The sequence below is a fragment of the Momordica charantia genome (assembly GCF_013281855.1).
Source record: "Momordica charantia cultivar OHB3-1 chromosome 9 unlocalized genomic scaffold, Mcharantia_2.0 BLBB01000009.1, whole genome shotgun sequence".
Lineage (NCBI taxonomy): Eukaryota > Viridiplantae > Streptophyta > Magnoliopsida > Cucurbitales > Cucurbitaceae > Momordica > Momordica charantia.
In genome coordinates, this window is record NW_028275167.1 from 9,630,562 (window position 1) to 9,642,672 (window position 12,111).

The window sequence follows — 12,111 nt, forward strand, 5'->3', positions numbered from 1 at the left end:
AGGCCAGCATTCCCACCAAGAAAATTTTCCCTGGTTTAATTTTCGTTTATTGGCTTTTTATTTTCCATTTTATACATACATAGATGAATTAGGCTCATATCCATAGTAAAATACTCTTTCTAACAATTCCAAAACAGTGAAAATTAACTTGAATTTCCTTTAGGGGTCCAAAACTTTAAACTTTGATTCCCAAAAACAGACAATGGTGTTTAAAAATTGCAGCTGAAGACAAAAAAGGAAATGAAAAAGACAGAATGGAGGCGCCTTCCTGGAAGCTATTGCTAGGGAATATGCCATAAACCTACACATTTTGAAAGATTCTTTTATAGTTTCCATTATGTCTCTAGATTTTGAGTTTTGGATTTTGTGACACTCGACCAGAGATCAAAGATACATGGATGGATGGATCGATAGGTCGAGTCAGAGATACATGGATGGATTGATAATGAGAGGGATCTTAAGTCTTAAGATCATCCAAACATTGGTTAAAAACTACATGCCTATACCAACTTCTTCCAAAATCACGACTTTCTTTACGGGCAATTGCTCACCAATCACGATAAAAAATAGCAAGGGATTTAGGGAAAAGTTCCAAGTTACAATATAATAAAGTAGAACCACGGAACATAAAATCAATATATTTGAATGTCATGATTGGAATTTATATGTTTCCTCTTAGAAAAATTGTTCTCAAAATCTAGCCTTAACCTACCTTAGAAGGTAATTACTACTTCGTATGAGATTTTGTATTTAAATAATAATATTTTTTTTAAAAGAAGGATTCAGTCCTTGTACTTTAACTTGGTAATAATTTAATTATTGAATTTTAGTATGTAACAATTTAGTCTATGTAGTTTAAACTTTGTAACAATTTAGTCCCTATTGCGATTTTATTTTTTTAAGATTTAATAAAAGAGGTCTTATATATGTAGATCGGTAAATTGACAAGAAACCAAATCTGTTTATAAATTACAAAAGACTAAATCACTATAGGATAAAAATAACATTAATTTTAATAAGATTTTCTCATGGTAGAGATTAAATTGTTACAAATTTTAAACTATTCAAACTGAATTTACCAAGTTTGGGACTAAATTGTTACTAATAATTAAATCATTTTAAATCTTCATTAAAAAAAATAAAGGACCAAACCTATTTTTTTTTGCAAACAAAAATTTGAAAAAGTTGTGAATGATTGATTGAAGTATTAAATAGAGACCATACATATACAAGGCATGTAGAAAGAGATTTGTCTTTTGTGTAGTTTTGGTCTCGCAATGAATGAATTGTCTCTAGCAATTTCTAAGGTTGAATTATGAAAGTCCCTAGATCCTTCTCTTTGGAACATGGTAGAGCCTTCTAGTCTCTACCCACTTACTCCCTCAATCACCATAAGTTTTATATGATTTCATCGTATCTCTCTTGAAATTCCATTTATATCTTTCAATAAATTATGGATCTCTATAGCCAGAGCTAACATACAACTCGAACAAAAGACTTCATGGTAGATGATATTACTGTTGGAAAATTAACGGTCCTGTATAATTTTCCATTCTAAAGAAAATATCCAAACACAACCGCAATATGTAAATAGGAAGAAAAATTGTAAAGTACAAGATAAATGACACAACAAATTTATACTGGTTCACCACTAAGGGCTACATCCCACACTAAGATGTGGGTAATTCACTAATAATGTTAGGATTGGATACATAACACTCCCCAAAAATATCCCCTAGATGTCCCAGCAAAACCCCCTAGTTTCTAAGTATTTTAACACAATTAATACTTAGGAACAGGAATGAAAACTCATAAGAATCAGGATACAATTACTCGATAATGTCGATCTTGATCAACCCTAATGCCTCTGCCAATACCTGAGCCGCTGCCACTGATTAGCTGCCAAAGCCCTCTGAAAAGTGGCGGCTAAAGCCCCTTGTTCGGCTTAGAAAACCTTAAAACCCGAAACTGCGGATTTATTGACTCGAAACAGCGTCATACCGCTACAGACGGAGCACAAACGCGCGCGCCTCCATCTGGACGGCGTCGCGACGCTGCCCTCAGCCCGTGTGGCTTGCAGCGCTCGCTTTTCCCCTGTTTTCATCTTGCTTCGATCCCGACACTTCCTGGCTTGATCACGACTCATTCCTAGCTCGTTCTGACGTTGTTTTGGCTCCACTGATCCCAAAAATCTCCCAATTGGAGACAAAGCGACAATTATCTACCTCCTACTGCATCAATAGTGTCCCATCATCTTGACACCCTCTGTCAAGGCACAATTCTGATTGCTCGATCAACGAACTGATCCACACTGTTCAGCACTACCTAAGCTCTATCTGTGATTGTCTTGAGTCTAAGCAATCCTACGCGGTCTTGTCTCCCAAACGTTAGAGACACAACCACGTTATCCCATTCGATCTAAGTGGTCATTGTCGCTTCCTTTCTTGATCGAACCCAATAACCTCTGAAGGAAGATTCCCCTGATGACTTGACACTCCCACCCAAGTCCGTCGTCTTTCTAGAGACATCACCCTTGACTTCAATACTAACTGTAGTCTTCTCCCTCGATGCACTCACTCGCCTATGCGACTTCATCAGCTTGCCAAATCGTATGGCAATTGGGGTATTATTCTAACAACCTGTTGAACACCTCACTGAGTTGTTGCCCTTATCCTTTCCTATACTTCCCAACTGTTGTATTTGAACTGATGACAGACTCTTATGATCTATTCTAGTTGTCAATACTGTTGATTCTTTCAAGTCTCGCCCTGAACCTCTGCAGCTACTTTTTGCATCCTCTGTCTCTCAGATCCTCTAGCAACCTCAAACTCAGATACATAAACAGAAGATCTCTTGTGGCCTGTCGCCACCACCCTAGATTCCATCTTGAGCTTCCAGCAACCCCTAACAAACTCACTGCTGTAGCCATTGTCGTCTAGCTTTCGTACGGATAACAAATTAAATCTGAAGCTACGAATATACATGACGCCTCTGAGCACCAACTCGGTCTCTTTATCTGTCTTCAAACAAATATCTCCAATTCCTCTCACCTTGAAGATACTCATATTCCCCATCCTCACTGAGCCATAATCACCTCCAGCAAAAGATGAGAACCAACGTCTGTTTGAAGTAACATGCATTGATGCTGCAGCGTCCACTACCCACTGGTCTACAGATATGTTCCTCTCAACATAAGCCAGAAACTCTTCAACCCGATTTTCTCCTGTTACAACGCTTGTAGAATTGTTCCCCCTCTCAAAATCTTCTTTGAACTTCCTACAAAACCATTTAACGTCTTGTGGCAGTAATAACACTCTACTTCTCCACTGGAACTCCCACTACCCCTGTTGTATCTATGCTATTGCTTCCCCGTGTAGTTCATCTTGCCCTTCCCTTTGTTCTGAGCTACCAAAGCTGATTCAATCCCGTTTGCTACCTCTGAAGTACAAGCAAACATTTTTCCTAATTTTCTTCGGGCTTCCTCAGATAAGGCGGCATCACAAATAGCTGAAAATTTCAAGCTATTATCTCCTAACGAATTCGACACCATGGTCATTATCGTCTCCCAACTATTCGGCAAAGATGTCAACAATCTCATAGCCTTCACCTCCTCATCAATCTTGACACCCATCCCTTCTAATTTATTCAAGATATCAGTGAGCTCATTAATGTGGTAATTCACTGAGGTTCCCTCCTCCATGTGGATATTAAAATACTTCGTCCATAGAAAAGTATTTTTGTATTGAGAGAAGGTTTTTCATACCTATCTAGCAAGGCCTGCAACAATTTTATCGCAGTAGTCTCTTTTGCCACGAGACTGCATACACCCATCGACAAAGATATTCTGATGTTTGCAACGGTATGCTCATTCATCTCACTCCAAGCCATATTTGTTATCTCTACAGGTCTCTCCCCCAAAGTCTTGTGTATCTTCTTGCACTTAAGAAAATCCTTTACCTGCATCTTCAAAAAACTAAAATTCTCTCAACTGAACTTCAGAACCCCTTCATAGTAATAGTGTGCTTGATATATGTCTCCTATGATGTTGCAACCCTATAACTCCGATACCACTTGTTGGGAAATTAACGGTCCTGTATAAATTCCCCTTTCACAAAAATATCCAAACACAACCACAATAAACAAATAGGAAGAAAAATTGTAAAGCACAATATAAATGACACAATAGATTTATACTAGTTCACCATTAAGGACTACGTCCAGTCTTCCGCTCAGATGCGAGTAATTCACTAGTAATGTTAGGATTTGATACAATAACACTCCCAAAAAAATATCCCCTAGATGTCCTAGCAAATGTCCCCTAGCTTCTACCCCAATACTTAGGAGCAAGAAGGAAGACTCACAAGAATCAAGATACAATTACCCAGATAAAGTTGATCTTGATCAACCCCAATGCCTCTGCCAATACCCGAGCCACTACCACTGATTAGCTGCCAAAATTCTCTGAAAATCGACTACTAAAACCCCTTGTTTGGCTTAGAAAACCCTAAAACATGAAATTGCGAATTTATAGACTCGAAACAGCGCCATGACACTGTCCCCAGAGCTATGGCGCTACAGACAGAGCACAAACACGCATGCCCCATCCCTGGCACTGCCCAGATGCTACTAAGACCTCGAGCATGAATCCACCAGGGACCAACCCGTGAGTCAAACACCATGAGGCAGGTCTATGGGTATGAGCTCGTGAGGCTGAATGAACTGAGCCCGTGGGTCAAACCTATGAGGGTAACTATATGGGCCAAGCCCCTTGGAGTGCCCCTATTCGATCTCTCTATTCTTTGGAGAGTCTATCAAGCTCCTCCAACTTAGAATTTCAGATTCTAAAAGGTCGAAAGAAGAAAATATGTAGAAGACCTCAAGTTTTCTCTCTATAAAAATAGAGAGAAGAGTTACGTAACAAAGGTATGCTATAAAATCCTAATTCTCGCAGTGGATACACAAACTCAGATTTAGATTTAGTTTAAGTATCAGAGTGCGTTTGGCTAGCACCATGTCTATATGCATTCTCTCTATTTTATAGGTTCTGTTGAATTCCATTAATGATGAAGAGTAATGTGAGTTTGGTTATTCAGCTAGACCAATTTTACACATTAAAAATTAGTACCAATGTTTTAATAGTTTAATTTTCTATAACATGGAACAATGTTAAATCAAGTAGATCATTATTTGCAAAGTCATATGAAATTAGTTAGTTTTTCTTTTTAAATATTTTATTTTATGGATGAATTGTATGTATATTTCTTCAAAACATAGATTATTTTCAACTCAATTAATAAAATATGTATTTTGATATTACATCTTATTTTGTTAATGAGTTAATATTTTGTGACAATAATGAGTTAATTGAAAAAGATTTATACACAAAAAGGATAAAATTAAAACTTTTAAAAGATTATAAATCAAAATGAAAAACACCTCCAAGGTCTAAAATATATATCTATCTTTTTTCTAAAGATAAAATATTTAGAAGAAAAATATTATCAAACAAATACCAAGCAACTTTCAATTGTTCTTCCTAATTTGGAGCAATAAATTTAATGTTCATCCACGTTTCAACAAAATATCACGTAAACACAAATATATATATATATTTGTAACCTATATAAAAGTGTGCAATGTTTTTTTAAATTTTGTATAATTATTATTTTACAATGTTATATAATTTATAATATTATATTTTACCTATTTCAATTTTAACAAAAAAAAAATTATAACATGAAATAATATATTTATCAAAATTTTTATTTTTTTAGATGTGAATTTGCATTTTAAAGTTTCAAATTCAAAATCTAGAAAAAAAACACATAAAATGTTATTTTCATAATTCCAAAGTTGGATCATAGAATTCGAAAACAATTTCAAAGAACATTATTAAACTCATATTCAACGTTGAATCTAATAAGTTCTAATAATTTATCCTTAATAAAATAACCATTTTAATTCTTGTCGTTAATTAATTATTTAACATATACATACATAACGTAGCTTCAAATGCGTGCAAACTAATTAATATGATTACATAGACATCTACGCAAACTCATAACCAAGATTTTCAACTTTTCATAAAATTTAAAATTTTCGTACTTAAAAAAATTAAAATTAAGATTTTCCATATATTTAAATCTCCGGTTTGTCGATAAAAAAAAAGGAGGAAAAAAAAAAAGAACTCTGGTTTGAATACATGGTACACCAAAATTTCTCTCTTTTATTTTTCTTTACAAAATATATAACATTACCTTTAGAAAAAATATACAAAATATTTTTTAATCTTTTATTTCTTATTTTACCCTTTATGTATTAAAACATCTCAAATAGCTCATTTTCTAATAAAAAGTTGATTCATTATTTAATTATTAGTTTATTAGTATATATTTGAACTCATGACATGTCACAAGGATTTGGCACAAAATCTAACATGCTCGTCAACAAAATCTATTTCTTTCAAACAATTACGTTAACAAAAACTTCAATGATTCTGATTCGACCCATGATAAAGAAATTTCAATACATTAAGTATAGAATTAAAGTTTTTAAAAGATGTACAGTCTTAAAAAGATGAGGGTACCAGAGAATTTAAAGCTCACGAGGTAAATAACTAATGTCTCAATCAGCTAAGCTACACCCGTTCAAAACCCGCAAAAATGAGGGGCATTCGTGTCATTTCCATAAACATTCCATAAAGTGGAGACAAAGCAAGCTACATGGGTGTGGGGGGACCTAACAACCTCTAGATTTTTTGACAGTTCTCTATATTATCTCATCCCCTTTACCAGCTTACTATTACACCACAGAAACAAAACACCAAACTCTCTCTTTTTTTCTTTCTATTCCACAAACTCTCTTCTTATCTTCATATTATTATTCCACTTTTTTTTGTTTTTTGTTTTTTGGGTTTTGTTCTTCCCAATGGCAAAAGCTGCAAAACCAGCTTCAGTCCTTCTGCTTCTTCTAACCCTAATTATTGTTGTTGCAGTACAAGGTCTGTTCTTTGCTTTATCTTCTTCTTCTTTCTCTCTTCACTTTTTTACTACTTTTTATTTATTTCGCATTTTAATTCTCTGTTCATGTTATCTTTTTATGGGTTTAAATTTATTTTCCAGGATTCACCACTGGGGAGGATGAGCTGCTTTTGGCTAAAGCACTTCCACCTCAATTCTCTTCTGTCTCAACAATGGCCAACCAGGTGAGCCATCTCAATAACAAATTCTAATCTTTTTTTTCTTCTAATTCATTTGGGGTATGTTTGGGAGTATCCACTTTTTAATCCGGATTAAATATGTGTTCCACATGCCCTTTAAAGTAAAGTATTTACGTGTGATTAGAAAAACGGTCGTGTTTGGTTAAAATTTTAAAGAGCGTTTTTCGCCAATTAAAAAGTCATTTATAAAAAAAATTATTGAAACAAGAAGTTTGAGAATTTCTTAAAAAAAAAAAAAGACAGGAAAGCATTTGATTTTTTCTTAAGAGTATTTACTAAGTAAATGTTCCACTTAAAAATACTATTTTAGAATACCTCCCAAACTTATTCTAAAATAATTTCACACAAGATTATTATGTTTCGAAATTATGTCATAAATACTTAAAAGTGCTTTACGAAGGGTACTTAGAAAGTATTTTTGGGGCAAATATATACTTTTTTTTTTTACAACATTGTGGGGGTGGGGGTTCGAACTCATGACTTTCTGGTCAGAGATAGGTACCTTAATCATTTGAGCTATGCTCGGTTTGGCGGGACAAGTATATACTTGTTAGGGAAGTAATTTTAAAAGTTTGGAATAAATTTAAATTACATTGAGTAGTTTTTAGTAAAGTGCTTATACTTTCGTTTAAAATCTTATTTTAAAAGTATTCTCATATTTGTTAGTAAAAGTGGGGCCATGGTTTTTATTTCTGGTTTTATTTATTTATTTTGTGTGTTTAGAACAATTTTGAATTCTTTAAATTAAAATTAAAATTCTACTTTTGTCTGCCTTTTTTTTTCTTAAATAGAATTTTAAGCATTTTGTTTTTTATGTTAACTTTATACTAAAACTTGATACGACATTCTTTTTGGTTCAAATTAATGTGTTTCATGACACTGTAATAGATTAGGTAACAAATTTCTAAAGTATATTTGAAAGTTTTAAAATATTAATGAAATTAACATAAGGATATATACTTATATTTTGTAAAGTTTGAAGGGACCAAAACATAAGGCACATGAAATTTCATAAAAACCAAAACTCAAATTGACTAAATTAATGCAGCTTTTTTAAATAAAAAAGTTGCAATTTTCCCAAATAATTAATTTGTTTTCATAAGTCAATATAAGGTGGGGATTGATTCCTCAACCAATGGTATGTTGAGCCTTTTTTTAGTACAATACGTGAAGGGGTCGAGGATTTGAACATATAACTGTTTGGTCCACAGTTGAGCTATGCTCAAGTTGACTATTTATGTTTTGTACTTAAATATAACTGAATCGGATAAGGTATCAGTATACGCCCACATAAATTCCAACTTTAAAATCCACGCTTATAATCTTTTATATATTATACCACCGGCGGGTGGTGGTGTAGTGGGCTTGCGATCGAATGGAGATACCCACGCTCTCATTCGAGCCTGGTGGGGTGCGTAGTTGGGGGCTTCCCCATTCCCCTTGGGGACGAGTTCCGCAACATCTATTATAGTGTTGGGTGACTATTGACACTCTCAGTTATAGAGATCCAATATGACGATTATTAATTCCGGATTATCATAAAGATAATATTTTATATATTATAGAAGCAAATAATAAATAAAAAACAGTTAAAAAAAAAGATGTAATTGTGGTTTGTGATGTAAATTTGAAAACTTCAGGGGAAGAATAAAATGTTGAGAAATTCAAGAACAAGAAGGTTGATGATTGGTTCAACAGCACCAACATGTACTTACAATGAATGTAGAGGTTGCAAATACAAGTGTAGAGCTGAGCAAGTACCTGTGGAAGGCAATGACCCTATCAATAGTGCTTACCACTATAGATGTGTTTGTCATAGGTAATTTTTCATTCCTTTTTTCCTTCTTTTCAAAAGACGACTTGAGAGAGTTGATTCGAATCGTTAAATCGAGTTTTTTTATACCAATTAGTCATTACTAGTCCCGAGTCATCTTTGTTAGCATCGCACAAATTTTAGTGTGATCTCTATTTCATTTTAACATTTTTGGTTGATTTCATTGATTATTGTTTAATTCGGGTACTTGTTTGAGCTTATGTGTATTATTGGAGTTGGCTTGTTCAAAATTTTGATGTCTTTTTAAATGGCCTATTATATATTTTGCTTAAGAGGTAATTATTAAATATATAGTTATTAAATTACAAGTTTAGTTCGTGAACTATTAGAACTGTGTCTAATAAGGAAAAAGTTCGACCTTTTTTTACCGTCAACTAAAATAGAAAAAAGTTGATGTTTTTGAAAAGTTGACACTATCATAATTGATTTGCAAAAAACGTCAACTATAGTAATTGTTGACATGTTTTAGCCATCAACAAAGGTCAAATGTTTAACAATTAGTCTTTATCAGTCCCAAAGTCTTCTTTGTTAGCACAGTCACACAAAATTCGATGCGATATGTTTCATTGTAACATTTTTTGTTGGTTTCATTAATTATTGTTTAATTCAGGGCTTGTTTGAGTTTATTATATATTATTGGAGTTGGATGATTCAAATTTTGATATTTTCTTAAATCTATTTTATATCGAAGGTAATTATTAAATTATAAATTTAGTTCATGAAGTATAATGATTTTGCCTGGTAAATTTTTATGAACTTTAAAAATATCTCATAATTCTCAATCTTCCAATGTTGTGTGTCAAATAAATTCTTAAATTTTTAATTTTATGTCTAATAGATTCTTGAATTAAAAAAAAATGTCTATTACGTCTCTTCGAAAATTCAAAACATTTTTTTTTTGATATCCGTAAGTTCAGGAACTTACTTGATATCATTGGACACAATATTGAAAGTTTTTTTTTAAATATCTATTCTACATTTTTTAAAGTTCAGAAATCTATTATACGCTACGCTGGAAGTTGTAATTTAACTTAAAATATATCAAATTTTAATATATTGGGATAATCCTACTTTAATTAGAAATGGAGAAAATTCTTAACTTAAATGTCAACAATGTGATTTTTATTTTTTGTTGATGGCTAACATGTGTCAATATTTACTGTCTTATCGACTATTTTTAGGTTTCAATAAAAAGGGAAACATTGACGGTTAAAGACTGTCGACTATGTGAAAAATACGGGGACTACAACAATTTACACAAAGTGATGGGGGAATTACAAATAACAGAGGTAAATGAAGTAAATATTGAGAAACAAACACAAAATCAATTAGATTGAGGCGCGGGTATCTCGCTCTCTTTAAGGCGATTCAAACTCTCTGCGAGGTGTATTTCTTTATCAACCACCAATGCAGCAGGTATTCTCTAGTCTGTCCCCTCCAGATACAACAACCCAACTGAAACGTTGTGTAGCTCAAACCACCCTGCTTAAAAGCTCCACAACAAAGAACACCCCTCTTTTGGCAAATTGTTCTAAAAAGAGCAAAGTATAGAATAGAGAAAATAGATAAGAGAGTATGAATTGTAGGTTGTATTGGTATGTATTGGTGTGTATTGAAAGTGAGGTTATAGAGGTATTTATAGGAGATGTAGATTTAGTAACTTAATAAAAAAATAAATAAGATTTTTTAAACTCTCTATTCCAAATACATTTTCTTCACAAATTGTTAAAACCTCTCAAACTTTAAACTCTTATTAAATATAGAAATAAAACTCATATTTAATTAAATATTAAAATGTAACAATACAAAGTTATTAATTAACGTCAACAAAAGTCTAAAAGCACTCTATTGCGTCAACTTTAAGATAGGCGTAAGTTGACGTTTGATAACCATCCATATATGCATTTTTTAAAGAATAATTTATAGGTCAAAATTAAAAATCAATTGATTTTTTTTTTGAAAAGTGTGAACTAAACAAAAAAAAGTCAGCGTCAACGAGGTCAAATTTGTAGTAGTGCAATACTTGATATATAAAAAGTATGCATCTTTAACTATATAATATGATACTTTTTATATAATTCTTACCATACAATTGTGTAAAATGAAAAAATCTATCCTCAAAACAACAAGACAAGAAATGATTATTTTTATTGGTATAATTGGAAAGATGAAACTCTTTTTGTTATTTAACTTGACATTTCCCAAGGAATAGATGTACTTTTGCAATAATGCTCAATTATATGAGTGATATATATATAGATTTAAAAAATTGATATGACATTTATTTAAGATTATATATAGATTTAAAAAATTGATATGACATTTATTTAAGATGGCCCATCAAAAGGCAATTTTTTTAAATTTTTGTGCTATCTCTCAAATTTTGTTTTTGGTATGCTCCTTCCCTCTTATTTTTATTTTTATTTATTTTTAATTAAGGTTGAATTATAGAAAAAAGAACTAATAATAAAAAGAAATAAGAAAAATAATAGTTTAAAATAGAATTAAACAAATCATAAAAATTAAATAAAAAATTTCTATTAGGTGTTTTTAATCTAGGAAAATGACAGTGGGTAGAAAAAATCTTTTATGTAATTCAAGATATGTCACATGTTTTTTTTTATTTTATTTCAGAATATAGCAAAATTTTTCACTTATATAAGTAGTATATCAGATACTCCTATCAGGATAATATCGGTAGTATATTAGACACTCATATCAATAATATATTAGAATAGTATATTAGATGTATATCACATACGATATTGCAAAGAGTAGTATATCAAATGTATATCACATACATATTGCAGGTATATCAGACACTTCATATCAATAGTATATCATGTACATATATTACATATATATTAAAGATGTATATCATTTGAGTAAAGTTGTCATTTTAAAATTGGACCTCCATTCTTTTTCTTGTAAAAAGTGTTATATTTGAAAAACCTAAATGTGGATGCTATTTTGCTAATCTTACTAAATGTTTTTGTCTACCACTGGTCCTTTAATTTATGTTACCAAAAATATCAAAAAAAAATTACGCAAAACTGTT

The 12,111-nt window shown here is 32.0% G+C and overlaps 1 protein-coding gene across 2 annotated transcripts; it reads left to right on the forward strand.

The window, feature by feature from the left end:
• The first annotated feature begins 6,786 nt into the window (after positions 1–6,786).
• STOMAGEN (stomagen) lies at positions 6,787–10,641 on the forward strand. Of its 2 annotated transcripts, XM_022301073.2 has the most exons (4): positions 6,787–7,000; positions 7,122–7,204; positions 8,860–9,038; positions 10,235–10,641. In XM_022301073.2, exons 1-4 carry the CDS (start codon positions 6,928–6,930, stop codon positions 10,242–10,244), a joined length of 345 nt encoding a protein of 114 aa, XP_022156765.1. In that variant the 5' UTR covers positions 6,787–6,927; the 3' UTR covers positions 10,245–10,641. The 2 variants fall into 2 exon arrangements, with proteins under 2 accessions (XP_022156765.1, XP_087973832.1); XM_088117706.1 differs by lacking the exon at positions 10,235–10,641 and having other exon boundaries at positions 6,788–7,000; positions 8,860–9,262.
• Positions 10,642–12,111: the final 1,470 nt, after the last annotated feature.